Source organism: Sus scrofa, chromosome 2 (genome assembly GCF_054392235.1).
Source record: "Sus scrofa isolate SSC_HxYL_T2T_F1_AM1 chromosome 2, Sscrofa_HxYL_maternal_Yorkshire_Landrace_v2.0, whole genome shotgun sequence".
NCBI classification, from domain to species: Eukaryota; Metazoa; Chordata; class Mammalia; order Artiodactyla; family Suidae; genus Sus; species Sus scrofa.
The window spans coordinates 113,096,122-113,111,228 of record NC_139384.1 but is presented as its reverse complement, the minus strand read 5'-3'; the positions used below and the strand labels follow the sequence as shown (position 1 = coordinate 113,111,228).

Genomic DNA, 15,107 nt, shown 5'->3' with positions numbered 1-15,107 from the left:
CTACTGAACAGTAAGATGATGCTGACATCTCCATAGCTGTTTAAAAGTTTTGTATTTGGCTATGACAAAAAACTTTCTACTAGAGATGTTTGGTGTTTTGTTTTACTTTTTAAAGAAGTTAGTGTTCTGTTCCTTTGAGAACTTGAAAAATAAGATAATTATGAATCCAAGATCAATTTTGGATAAAGTCTAAATTTCAGAATCTCAGATTCTGTAAAAATAAAAGCTATTTCTTTTTCAAAAATATTTAAGGTGATTGAGTCATGAGGGTCAGTTTTCATGAAGTCATGAAGCTTAGTTTTTATTGTTATCTTTTAAGCGACAATGCAGTGAATTACTGCCAAGGGGATAAAATGTTTTGCTACCTCATATAGTTTCATTATTCTGGAGGGACTTCTGATGTCTACCCCCTAGCAGAATCAAATAACTATCTAGAAGATAATCAACAGTTTTGTGATATGAATTATTCAAATACTGTAATTACCTTAGTTGTCTATATGTAAATATCTTTGCCCCTTCCTTACCAGCATATCTCTTTCTCTAATTGAAAGACTAGGTTTGATGGCTTTAGCATATCATCTTTAAAATGAATATTTTTAGTCTTGTATGTCTTACAATAATAAATCAATTGATCCAGGAGACTTGATAGGCCTTCTTATTTACATTAGATCTGCCAAGTCTCTTAGAAATCAAACCTGCAGTTTCTAATTTAGTTCTTGATGCACTGTGCATAGCAATAGCTTGTAAAATCAGAAATAGTTTTACTTCTTGAAGGCTTGGAGAAAATTAGTGAGTGAATTTGACTTATGAAAACTTGAGTATAAGTTTTATGAAAAAGAAACTAGATTTTATAAAATGGAATCTAGGAATGTATTTTCAGAGTATATGGAAAAGAGATCTATAAAAATTAAAATACTGTAGGTTTAGGGTACCCTATAGCTTTGACACACACAACCCCCCCAAAACTTTAAAATATTGTTTGCATTTATGAAAACTGAATGATTTAAAGTCACAAAGTTGTGGTTCTCATGAGAACCCTTAATTCTATTTTCTTTGTTTCTTTATTGTGCTGTATCTAGATCTGGGGGCTCTGAAGGCAGCCTTTTTTTTTTTTTTTTTTTTTTTTTTTTTTTTGTGGTTAGGCACCTGGGAAGCAGTGTTTGCTACCCTTTTAGAGTAGAAACAAGTGTAATTTTTCAGCCTTCCATGGACTCCTGTTGTGACTGATTAATTCTTGTACCTTATATCTGTATATGTTGAGTTTGAAACAATTAGAAATATTGCTAGTCTTTGGTTGTTTGTTTTCCCAGACAGCTTCCTCGGATTTTATTTAAGCTAACACTTAAGGTTTGATCTTGAAAGCTTCTAGCCCTTGACTTTTGTAAATACCAAAGATTCAGAATAAATATTACCAACTTTTGATTATCCACAGGGTGCTTATTATCAGTCCATTGTCATATGAAAATTACTTTAAAAATCAAATACATCGTTATGCTGAGGAAAGCATGTGTGCACTTGACTCAAACACACTAAAATCAGAGCGGGAGCTCTCTAATACTGTCTTTGTATCATCAAACACTTTGGGACATATGCCATGCGCTAGACATTGTGCCAAGCACTTTAGATGAGTTACCTCTTTAAACTCCAATAGTGATATGAAGTGATTAATATCATTATCCACATTTTACTGATGAGGAAACTGAGAAGTAATGAGGTTAACTTGCTTGTCCAAGGTAGCACAGATGGTAGGTTCTGGAGCAAGCACTGGAAACAGGGCAGGGTTGCTCCTGAGCCTATAATCTAGCATGGTCTGATTGCCCTGTTCCCTTGTCATCTGTGTGTGAAAGAAAAGTCCTCATTTTTTCTTCTCAAACCATTGAGATATACCCAACTTAGAACTAGAAATAGAAGGGATCCAATAGCAAAGAAAGCATTTTAAGGAGTTCTCGTCGTGGCGCAGTGGTTAACGAATCTGACTAGCAATCATGAGGTTGTGGGTTCGATCCCTGGCCTCGTTCAGTGGGTTAAGGATCTGGCGTTGCTGTGAGCTGTGGTGTAGGTTGCAGACGCAGCTCAGATCCCAAGTTGCTGTGGCTCTGGCATAGGCCGGCGGCTACAGCTCGGATTTGACCCCTAGCCTGGGAATCTCCATATGCTGTGGGAGCGGCCCAAGAAATAGCAAAAAGACAAAAAAAAAAAAAAAAAAAGAAAGAAAGAAAGAAAAGAAAGCATTTTAAAAAGGAAAGGGAATAAGGCAGAAGAACACCATTTCCTATGTTCAGTATCCTTCAAAAATGTGGCACTGATCCCCATCAAGAAATGACGTGTAAGAGTTCATACTTGTATACTCTTTTGTGTCATTTAAGATATGACTAAAATGTAATTAATAAAATGACATTCTCTGACTATTGTACCTTTTGTTGTTGTACTGTTTCCTTAGTGTAGAGCTATGGTTTTGTGTCTTTGGTCCCCAGAGCCACAAATGATGTTACCACGTGGCTGTCTCAGCAGTCCCAGTCCCTCGTCAGCCCTTTCCTCAACCAGAGTAGCTCTGACTCTATTTGTAATAATAATACATGGTGGGTTTCCCCAAAAGATTTATTTGGAAGGAAAAAAAAAAGTGTTCTGTAGCTTTCAAAAAAAAAGTTTAATATATTGGTGTTGGAAAAACAGAAAATTGAGTTGAATATATTTTCAAATCTATATGAAAATATTTTCAGACTTAAATACCGTTTATATTATTGAACTTTAAAGTTTTCATGGCAACATTGATTGAGTTGAGTGAAACCACGTGTTTTGCAAAACGAGGGCCTGGGCCACTTTTAGCAATTTCTGTTAATCTTGAGTGTTCACATCTGTCAAGTACCAGTCTCGCCACCCTACCAGGTTTACGCAACTGTTGCTGACTGCCATACATGACTTCTCTTCCCACCCACGTTTCACTAGCAGTTCCTCCTGACCTATTACAAAGAGCTTTCCCCAAGAATGCAGAAGAACAAGAAGGAGAGAAGATTGACAATAAATTTGGAAAGTGACATTCATATTTGAGATTTTTTTCTCTTATAGAATTCAGTTTTGGGCTTTGTTTCCGAGAAACAAACTTTTTTTTAAACAAAATTCTGCTTCCTAATTGACCAGAATTACTAAGTTTAGAAATATTTGGTATGGTTTTCTGAAGTCCTTTAAAATGTAAAGTGGTTTTAGAGATGCTGGATCATATTTTCAAATGGAATTTGGTAAGGCCAGCGTATTCTGTGAGTATTTTAATAAAGATGAAGGTACTTTTAAAAAAATGTATAACAAATTTAAGTTCTACATGGAGTTCCCACCATCACTCAGCGGTAACAAACCTGACTAGAATCCCATGACGATGCAAGTTCAATCCCTGGCCTCACTTTGTGAGTTAAGGATCTGGGGTTGCTGTGAGATGTGGTGTAGGTCACAGACACAGCTCGGATCCTTAGTTACTGTGCCCATGGTATAGGCTGGCAACTGCAGCTCCAATTCAACCCTTAGCCTGGAAATTTTCATATGCTGCAGGTGCGACCCTAAAAAACAAATAAATAAGTTCCACAGATCTAGGCAACCATTTGGCCTAGGTTTGGGGGCTAAATAGAGCACAAGGAGGTAAGAAACTTGCTTATCCTGAGGTATATACCACATGGCACCTGCTGTTAGGGATTTTTTTTTCTTCCTTTCATTCTGTTATTTATTTCTGTTTGCTCTGGAGAGCCCTTGTTTTCCACAGACTCTTTTCTGTTTGTTTGTTTTTTTCTTTTTAAGGGCCATACCTGCAGCGTATGAAAGTTCTTGGGGTAAGGGTCCAGTTGGAGCTGCAGCTGCTGGCCTACAGCACAGCCATAGCAACGCAAGATCCAAGTCTCATCTGCAACCCATGCCACAGTTTGCAGCGACACCAGGTCCTTAACCCAGTGAGCAAGGCCAAGCATCAAACCTGAATCTTCATGGATACTAGTCAGGCTCTTAACCCACTGAGCCACAATGGTATCTCCTCCACAGACTCTTAAATGATATGATTCAGATATCTCTCTAATTTTTAGTTTTCCTGGTGTAAGTCTTCTTCAGAGTGAATTTAATCCAGTCCCAAGTTTATTCAGATGAATCCAACAAATAATTTATTAGGTTGTCTATCATGTTCAAGATATGTATGAAAATAAAACCATGGCCCCTGCCTCCCAAGAACTCATGATCTAGTGGGGAGGAAGACACATAAACAAGTACGTAGCATGCAGTACAGTGAAGGCTGCAGTAGAGGTGAGCCCAAGGGGCTGTGAGGACAGAAAAGGGAACCCATCTCACTGGGGAAGGGAAGGGCTCCTGAGCTGAGTGTTAAATAAAGGATAAGTGGCACAAGCCAAGACAAGAAGTGGGGACATCAAATACCAGGCAGAGAGTGAGGCCCAGGTCTACTGGGAAGGAACCACATATGTCCTATTAAGAAGCTTAGATTATATAGTCAATCAGTAGTAGGGAGCCACAAAGAAATAATGATGCTTGGGATTGACCTGGTCAGATTGGCATTTTATGAAACTAGTTTTGAGAGCTGAATAATTAGAGGATGGGATCGAGGGTGGACAAAAGTGGAGACCAGAACACAAGATGTCCAAGCAAAAGGTGATATTGAGCCAAAACAAAGGAAGGAGATGTGAACATACATTTGAGAGATAATTTGGAAAGTAAAATTTGGGGCTTGTGATTTTCTGGATGCTGAGGGAGGTGGGGTGGTATGGGAGAGGGAAGAGTCAAGGTTGACTCCCCAAGATGCCAATAACCTCAGTAAAGTAGATGAATGTAGTTTATTAACTGGGAGATAGATGATGTGGGAGATATAGACGTAGCATGAGAATCTTTTTCTATTGACATCGATATGGCGGAATGTAGTTAAATTTCTAAAGGGACTGATTAATAAAATGAAAATGAAAAGCAGTTTTGGGATAAGAGTTAGGGAACTGAACAGTTTTTGCCACCAAAGAAAGTCTTGTGGATTTGCCCCAGCCATGAACTTTGGACAAGCTTCTCAGATTCTCTTGGTGGTTCTCTCACTTTTCTTCTAAAAGCTCCTTTGGCGTTTAGCTCAATTTTGCAGGCATTTTTTAAATACAGATTTTCTGTTCTCTCATGCTCTATAGCCTCTATAAGTGTTCCCTGCCCTCTAGTATCTGCTATTTGCATCTTTCCCCTGCCACTAACTGTCATCCCCCCCTTTTTTCCTGGAAATACTCAGCTACCAACCAGCTACACCCAGCCACCTGGACCCTTATAAATAATTTTTGGCCATGAAGCTGCAAAATGAGTCATAACAAAACTCACCTTGAAACCCCTTTTTAGCTGGTGAAACCAGCATTGGTCAGTTGTATTTTAGTGCACTTAGCTGATAGTATTCATTTACATTAAGGTTCTCATCATTATATTCAAGAATAAATGCACATATAAACACACACATGCGTATGTGCACACACACACTCCCAAACAACTGCATTTTTCCAGGGGAAAATGCCTTGGCGTCATCCTTGATTTCTCTCTCACTTTCATTCCTCACAGTCAGTAGTATGTCTAGGAATCCTTCTGCCTCTACCTGCAAAATATGTCCAGAATCCCCCCACTTCTCCCAATCTCCTGGTCAAAGCCCTCATCATCTCACTCCTGAATTTCTGTACATGTGTGCTACGATGGCAGGGATCTTTGTGGTTTTATTCATTAATGTGTCACAGAAACCTAGAATAGTGTCTGACAAGTAGGCAGTCAGCTAATATTTATGAAATAAATGAATTAATGAACAAATCAATCATTGTCATCTTACGGATATACCAACATTCAGAAGGCTGGTTTCATATTAAAGAGAAACCATATTAAGAGAGCCAAAAATTACCCAAGACCGTTTTTTTTCAGGTTCAGTTACATATCAACTCAGGTGTTTTTAATTTTTAAAAATTAGCACTTTACTACTGCAGATGTTATTGCTTGCTTACTTTTAACGAGTTAAAATTAGTTTTGAAATATTGACATCAATGATGTTTTCCCCAAAACAACCATAAGTAAAAGAATACATTAGGGATGAGAATGCAGTTCAAAGGAATGACTTTTCTAATAAGACTGTATCCCATGGAAGTAACCAAACCAAGATAGCTTGGTATTCACCTATTATACCTTTTGATTGAGAACTTTTTAAGAAGTTCTAACACTGGTTTTAAGGAGCTATATGAAGAAATAAAGAGAAAAGACTATTTTACTTTTTTCCTTAGTACATCTTGCTAAAGAAGAAGAATGCAAGGAAATAAATGGACTTACTTTGTTCTGAATTATTCATATTAATTGGTATATGGCCTGAGTTTTTTGGATAATTACCAATATTTCTCTCAGTGCAGATAAATTTAGCATTTTGCTCTGCTCTCAGTAAAGCCTCTATCATGTGGAAATTTCAGATGTTTATAATATATGTGGGATCCTCTCCACTCCCTGCCGTTCCTTGTCAGTAGGAATATTTATATCTTACTGATTTCTCTAATACTTAACTTTTTCTATTGCCAGTGAAAGAGGCCCTTCCCACCCCGCCCCCACACCCCCCTCAGCATTGGTTTTGACATCTGGACTGACCTGAGAGGCTTTTTTTTTCCCCTTCCCTAAACCCATAATGTTAGGCCTAAAGTCATAACTGCAGCTCTACTTTGAAAAATAGGACTTGTGGGTTTCAGGTTGAGGTTTCTATTTTCTGTTCTGATTCTAGGTTTATTCTGCCCCTAACGTCTGGAAACTGAACAGTACATGCAAATACATTTATCCAGCTAAAACAAATGTTCTAGATTGTTAGGAACTCACAGAATCATGAAGAGTCAGGAAAAGGATTTAAGAACAACAGACAATTTTAATGTTTAAGTGTTTATAGTAACTTTTATATCCAAACCAGATTTATAGTTTATACACAGTAAAATAATATATATATTAGTCAAATAATATTAAGACACAAGCCAGCATCCTGAGATACTGTAGGAATGAAGGGAAGTGGGTTCTGAGGTCATAAAAAATTGGAAAAACACTATTCAGTATGAAAGAACCTATAGCAAAGTAAATGACTTTGTTTAATCTGCCATTTCCCAAATTTGAGAACCCCCTTTAAAAGGAAACTTTTCAACATGCTTTGTAAATATTGGTGTATAGAATGCAGACACTTCAGTTCTAGTCCTGGGTGAGGCTTTAGTCACCATTTTTATTCATTTAACAGAAATTTATAGTGTGAATACTTTATGCCACACACTATTCAAGATGCTGGCAACATAGGGAACAAACCAGGCAAAAGCCTCTGTCCTGCTAAGGATTATATTCTAATCAGGGGAGAAAGACAATAAACAAAATTTGTAAGTAGTACAGTTACTAAGTGTTTTAGACAGAGCCAGGGTTGGGAGGTCAGGAGTACAGGGGTTACAGTTTTAAACAGAATTGTAACCTTGAGCAAGTCACCTAACCTCTCTCTGTTCCAAATCTGTAAAATGGAGAAATTGAATTAGAAGGTCTCAAAGGCTCTGCTAGCACTATGGATCTGCTTTAAGGACCAAGAGTTGTCATATCAAACAGTGGTATTGCTGGGTCATGAACATTTCATTGAGCAATTTGCAATCGCCTTAGTAGAAAAGGCTGAATATTAAAACTTATGGAATTGAAAGAAAAAACAAATTTATATATTTCTGTCAAAAGTTTCTGTAAGTTTAACTCATTTGTAATACCCATTAGAGAACAAAGCATTCATTTTAAATAAGTGAAAAAAATAAACCTTGATAGTCCTATTTTTAATCTTTTATGAACCTCAATCCAGTGAAGAAACCTCTGCAGCAAAAGTACCAGTGGGTCTGAAGCAGATGTTGGCATGCCTGTATGAGAAATTTGCAGCAGTGTGCACACTGCACTTCTGCCCTACATCCTTCTGTAAATAGGAGGTTTGTGACTTGTTGAAATGACCTTTCAGAAAGTATTCCAGTGCCACATGCCTAAACTTGTGTCTCAGAATAATTAGAAGCTTCCACTTACACATCTTGGTATACAGTGTTTATGTTAATTATAAATGTCTGAAAGTTTCTTAAAACTTTGTCTCCATAGCTTTTTTATCAAAGACAAACTGGAGTTAGGGAGGAGGGTTGTGGTAACTCTTTGATTTTCAGCCTCTCATATTTGGAATGAAAATTAAAATCTACTTTTCCAGTTGCCCAGATTATAGTAGTATATTTTTCTATTTTTTGTATTCCTCATCATGAATAAGAAGCTGTTTGGAATCAAATAGTGTTTGATACTTCTAAAATAATATTTCATTCTTAAGGCATTTAGCTAAAAATTTCAGCTAGACCATGGGTCCCTAAATATAAATGTATTCCCATTGATGTATAGGAAAAGCTCAAAGTATTATAATTAAAACGGATAAAGTTCCTATCCTACAAAGGAACAATCTTCCAAGATTGTCTCTAAATCAGATCTCAGGATTTCTTTTCCCATGCTCTGGTTAGCCCAGTCTCCAGAAGCTGATAACAGTCATTTCATTTCTTCTCCCCCTCATCATATTCCATAAAGGCAAAGGCCAACTTACAAGAAAATGCTTTGTAACCATTCTAGAAGAAAAGACAGATTCCTATTTTACTATCTAGACGAGCTGTGGAATAGGTTCCTGTATATCAGAGAGAGGAGTGGTGAGTTACCTCTGAAAGTCTAGTCTCCCAAACGGCTAGTCTGACTATAGGATTAAGAAGTAAATTATTTCATTTTATGTCACCAATGTATGTTGCTGACTAGGTGTTAAGTTTGCATGCCCAATAAGACAGCCTGATTGATACTTACAGAGTAAATTAAGACTTATTCACAAAGTTGCAGCATTTTAGAACTAGGGGAAATCTGGGGAAATAAAAGAGTAACTTTAGGGTCCCCAAAGGACATAATTTATAGAGTAGATCATAAATGTACAAGCTTGTTTCTCTAGCTATTAGAACTACTCTAGCAGTTAGAACTAATATTAAAAAATAGGAATTCAAAGATAATTTTAAATTCATGCCATAAAGGGATGAATTTATTCCTCCATTACTAATATCTAATATTTAGTAATATGTTTGGTGAAATTTAGCCTCTCAAGTTCTACATGGTTCCTCTGAATGAATCTCCTTTGAAAAGATGTTTATGTTTGACTTCTTGTTTGTTCATTCCTTCAGCAAACATTGCATATCTGTCTACTATGTGCCAGCACTGCACACTGTCTCCTTTCTTAGCATTCTTCACTCTTTTAGGGAGAGAGGTGTGGGATGGAATTGGTGGCTTTAAATTACTTTCTCTAGATAAAAGATTAGGACTCTTAGAGTGAGCAAGTCAGAGCTGCAGGATGTCCTGCAGGGCCAAGCAGAGGTTTTACATGCTTATGCTTACTAGCACATTCATGAGTGTGACGTACACATCTATCTTTATCTGGCAGCCAGTTACCTCTTAGTCTTAATCTTCCAGTGATGGAAAGAGCAAATTTAGGGGAGAAGAAAGAATTAGAAAACACTTTCTCCCTCCCTACTTGTCTACTAAATTGCCAAAACCGTGTATTTGGAAGCTGGAGAGCAGGAAGTCATATTTTATATTCTTTCCAATGAATAGTATTCATAATTATCACCTAACACCATGGTGGCCTCTGTAGGCCCAAGGGAAGCTGGAAAGGGTGGAGCAGTTGAAAGAAATTTCCAGTTATTTATTCATAGATGTTCACTAAGCTCCTATCATGTGCTAGTAAAATGTGCCCGGTATAGAGGCTCAGTAATTTAGAGAAACCCTATCCCTTTGCTTATGGGGCTTCTCATCTAGTAGAGAAGCCAGACCTTGAGCAAGAGCATAGACAACATCTGCCTGTTTCATAGCGTTGCCTAGGGCTTGGCCTTGGAGTGCTCCGCAGAATCCTCTCTATAGGCTGCTGACCTTGTTCTGTCAACATGAGGATGAGTAAGGGAATCACAGGGCATCCAGCTGCATTTTGGTGTGAATATAATTATGGCATTCACCTTATGCTGCTAGTTATTCTCAAAGAAGCAAAATTAAAATTTGATGTAATAAGACAGCAAAAGATTGGGATATGGACTACCTCAGAGACCATCTGAATATCTGGAAGTTATTTAGCAGGGGGTCATGTAGCCAAAGACAGAACCTGTGTATCTCAAAAAATGAAGACCTTTTTACAATAAGTTCTTCCATATGAACTGTAACCAATAGCTAGTTTGAAAAGAGGGTTCCTCTTATAAACTAATTACTGAGCCAACATGATTACTGACACTTTAGGGTAGAAAATGGAAATAAGAACATGGTAAGATATAGACATATTTGTCAGATTCCTTGAATTATTTGGTAATTTAAGTGCTGCAAATTTAAATGCTCAAGAGGGCCTGGGTAAGAATGAATATCTCTTGAAAAATGGTGAAGTCAGTTATCAGATCATTCTATAGCAAATTTATAACTTGAGGTGTTTCTCTCTTTCTCCCCTCTTTTAGCTTGTCAAAATTCCTAAAAATGATCCCCCCAATGAAGTGCATACCTTTAACTTCTATTTATCAAATGTGGGTAAAGACAACCCTCAGGGCAGCTTTGACTGCATCCAGCAAACCTTCTCCAGGTAAGTGTGTTTCAAGGTATGCTAAAGGGAAAATAGTTTTTCTTGGAGGTTACTTTTTTTAATTAAACAATAAAATCCATAGTATTCATTCCGTAACTATTTATTGACTTGAATTGCAGAGCTCATTTGTTTATTTGAGAACTATTGAGCACATACTATGTGCTAGAAATAATGTATTTGTCACTGTGGGATGCAGTCACAAAAATGTTAAGATTTGTATCCTTGAAGAATTTTTAAGGTACAGATTTTGTACCTATAAAACATGGTCCATTTTGTTTGTTCTAATTAAACACAAGTTTAAGAGAGTGTTGTTTTTTGTTTTGTTTTTGTCACTGAATATTAATAAGAGTGCTTTATAGTATCCTCAAGGCTTATGCTCATGGATAAAGGAGGAAAACATCTGTGTATCTTGTATATCCCTTTCCTCTTTCCCTGTGCAAGGCTTGTTTTAAGATAGATTTTTTTTTTTTTTTTTTAAGCTTTGTTCATGCAGTTCCCCAGTGGCCTAGCAGGTTAAGGGTCAGGTGTTGACACTGCTGTGGGGCCAGTTCAATCCCTCGCCCCAGAACTCCTGCATGCTGCAGGCTCCGCCAAAAAAATATAATAATAACTTTTTTAAAAAGCTTTATTCAGCAGCCGAATGGAAACTAAAAAAATCAACTCCAATATAGCAATCACTTGTGATTAAAAAAAAAAAAGAGAGGAGGGAGGAAGATAAGAACACACACCCACAGCCCAGGTTACCCATGAAACCCTTATCTACTTAGGTCCTCTGTAAACAATAATCTACTTGTTTCACTCTTCTTTGCTGTGGTTTTTTCTGATTAAAGAATGGGCCCCTTGAATAGGGGGAGTTTGTTCTGCCTGTAGATAAAGACAAGGCCTTAGAGCCCCCAGCATCCTGAGAAACATGGACATTGGCCCAGAGTTCCCCGGCCGTCCATCCCTATCTTCTCATCTGTGCAGTACTTGAAACTGTGTGAGCACTTGCTGTGTGGGGGAGAAGGAGGAGGGGAAAGCTGTGTTCCAAGTGAGCATGGGAGGCAGAGACACAAAATAAGACACCTCACTGAAAGAGTTCTAAAGTTCTCCTCCCATTAAAGGTGACTAAGTAACTTTTTGCCTTATCTTAATCTGCCATTTTCCTTGAGTATAAATTACTTTTGCTTTCTAAAGCTTGCCCACCTCCAAACTTACACTTTTTGGCATAAATTGCATATGTTATGGATAATATAGACTTTTCTGCACTGTTCATTGCGATGGCCACTGGCCACATGCGGCTATTTACATTTCAGTTGATAAAAATGAAATATAGTTCTTCACTCATACTAACCACATTTTACAGGCTCAATAACCACATGGCTAGTGGCTAACATAGTGGACAGCACAAATAGAGGTCATTTTCACAGCTACAGAAAGTTCTATAGGATAGCATTGTAATAGTTAAAGAATTACCAAGTAAAAGAGTCCTAGGTGATTGTGTAGTTCAACTCCTTCACCTCACAAGTGATTTATCCACAATTACATAGCTGGTTAGTTAGTGACTGGACTGAATAAGAACTGAGTTCTCCTAACTTCCAGTCCATTGTTCTTTACACAGCACAGAGCATACTGATTTCGCATTGTGCTGTCTCCTATAATACTTGTCTTCAGAGAATTATTTTATTATAGGGAGAACATTTTGACATTAAATTGAACTATGTCCCATTAGGAATTTTATTAAGGGACTTAATCCCCCTCTTCAAAACCAATCCTATTATCATAGGTAGTATGGGTTCTCCCTTACATCATAAATACCTTGTGTTTATTTCTACCTTGCTTATTTGGAGAATTTAAGGTCACTTTACAAAACTATACATGATGCAACAACAGAAAAGAAACAGTTATTGTGAGAAAATTGGTACAAATGCACTAGTATGATCCAAGTGTGGTATGAATATAAAGTGAAATTTGCCACTATAAAAACAAAAGCATTCAAACTTCCAGGTCTCGACTTGACAAGCAAACCTTTTTATAATCTGGCTCCACCTTTTCTAGTCAATTTGATTTTTATTTTCCATTGATCTTGTCTCTCCTGGCAGTTGTGCATGCTCCTCAAAAGCAGGGGCTCTCTTACACCTTTTTTTCAGTCTTACAGGGCTGGCTGATCATCTTATGGAGATAAGATGTTCAAAAAATACCTAATAACTAGGCTCCTTTCTTATCTTTCTTTTTCAATCTCCTTGGTCCTCACTTTTCTTATATGTAAACTGGAGGAAATCCCACAGTCAAAATTACCTTTCAAAATTTCCTTAAATCTGCCCATTCACAGGCCTAGTAAAAATACATGATTTGGGACATCAGCCCTGTTAAGTAATACACACTCAAGCATGAAAAACAGTAAGTTAGGCTAGAGGAAGACTATAAGGATGTTTATGTCAAAGTATACATTTATGTCAAAGTATTTAAACTTTTAAGGTAACTCAGTTGAAAAGGGATGAGTGGAGAACTCTGGATAGGACCTTCTTGCCCACAGAGTTTATAGCCTCTATTTTGTTTTCATGCAAAGATTTGTTTCTTGACCTTGGGTGGGTGTAAACTCTAACTTCATCATGATTGGCAGTAGGTTCAACTTATTCTTACCAGGTAAACTAGTAAATAATAGGGGGAAATGTTGAAATTCCTGCCCCTAGACCTTCATAATGCAGTCTTTACCGCATTCTTTTCTTCATACTCTTCTCCGTCTCACTTCTCCTGAGGGTTAAACCTTCCTCCCTCCTTCCTTCCCTCCTTTCATTGGTTTTTCAGCACTCATACATGCTCAGGTTTGCCTCATTAAAAAAGAAAATAGAAACTACCTCCCTTGCACTCACTTCTGGACCCAAAGTCTGGCTTTAGTCCCCACCATTCCACAGGAACATGCTACCTGCAGCTGGCCTTGACCTCCTTGCCCGTGAACCCAGTGGATGCTTATTGGTTCCTATTATTCTGGACTTGTTGCCAGCATTTCCCACTGTGGACCGTTCTCTGATTGAAGCATTCTATTCCCATGGCTTCTATGGCACACTGCTTTTCTGAAATCCCCTGTATTGGCATAATAGCAATATTGCTACCTCTTTGGCTGTACCTTTTTAATCTCCTGTGGTCTTTTCATCTTTTTATCGATTATTTTAAATATCTGTATTATTCACAGTCTATTCCTTCCTGAGACTGCTCCTCAGTTCTTCAAAGTCACCATGTCCAACACTGACTTAATTCATTTACTCTCTCCCAGCTCTACTCCAGTGTCTTAATAAATGGCAACTCCACATACCTAATAACCCCACCACCAGTACTACTCCCCCAGGACAACTACCACCTCTCTCCCACTATGGCTAATGGCAATCACCAATCAAATCCTGCCAGAGTCAATTCTGCCTCTTCACTATCTCTGGAATCTATTTACTGTTGTGCCTTCACACTGCCCTACCCTTCTTGCTTGTAATCCTTCGATAGTCTCCTAACTGGTCTCCTGCTCACACAAGAGTGCCCCCTTCCTCCCAATCTGTTCTTCATCCAGACTGATCTTTCTGCAGTATAAGTGAGATTTCTCTCTCCTGTTTTCAGTCTCTTTTCTTCTTGGAATAAAGTCCAAAATCCATACCATGACCTCCAAAGCCCTATGTAATGCACTTCTTGTACCCTCTTTTCAGCCTCACCTCTAATTGTCCTTTCCAGCTCTCTTTGGTCACTGAAAACCTTCTTGCTCCCTCTGGGCCTGCACACATTGGTTATCCCTTTCTTCTGTCCTTCCTTCTTGTCTAACCCTCCCTCTAGATCAGCTCGATAATCACTTCCCCTAAGAAGCCTTTGCCTTGCCCACAGGTCCAGGTGAAGTACCTTCCTGGGGGTCCCTGCTCCCTGGCATTTGCCACACTGCATTGTAATTTCCAGTGTTCTCATCCTTGAAACTCATTAGATAGATAGCTCCTTGAAGGAGGGACCACATCTGTCTTTGTCACAGCCTGTGTACTGCACACATTGAGGGGGTCCCTGCTCCCTGGCATCTGTCACACTGCATTGTAATTTCCAGTGTTCTCATCCTTGAAACTCACTAGATAGCTCCTTGAAGGAGGGACCACATCTGTCTTTGTCATAGCCTGTGTACCTCACACATTGCCTGGCACACAATCTCTGCCCAATAAATATTTATGAGATGAACAAACTGGTTTTTTTAAAATAGCATCTGTACAGTTATTAGCAATTTATAAAATTTTTATCAACCTTTATTTCTTAGCATCATAACAAGGCTACTTCCAATTAAGTTTAGAAGTATAGTATCAGAGCTGTGGTGACATTTTCATTACTTCCATATTCTAGTCTGTTTTAAGGCCATAATAATTTTCTTTTTAAAATACTAATAAAACTGTCACCAGAATCCCCTAATATTGGCATAATACTTTGAACACAAAGCTCTCTTCCTGGCCAGTGTCAGTATTCGTGATTATTTAAAGGG

At 38.0% G+C, this 15,107-nt stretch overlaps 2 protein-coding genes across 5 annotated transcripts in view; one reads left to right on the top strand and one right to left on the bottom strand.

Annotated features, from left to right (window-relative positions):
* Positions 1-15,107, bottom strand: part of LOC146405651 (uncharacterized) — a 467,211-nt gene that overhangs the window by 391,974 nt on the left and 60,130 nt on the right. The gene's annotated exons all lie outside the window — the stretch shown is intronic.
* Positions 1-15,107, top strand: part of ELL2 (elongation factor for RNA polymerase II 2) — a 72,408-nt gene that overhangs the window by 28,034 nt on the left and 29,267 nt on the right. For all 4 annotated transcript variants that reach the window (XR_014838391.1, XR_014838393.1, XR_014838392.1 and 1 more), the window contains exon 3: positions 10,512-10,633. Coding sequence is in view for 1 of the 4 variants with exons in the window: in XM_003123796.6 (XP_003123844.2) it covers positions 10,512-10,633 (122 nt within the window). In the remaining 3 variants the exon portion in view is untranslated. The remainder of the gene's footprint in view (positions 1-10,511; positions 10,634-15,107) is intronic.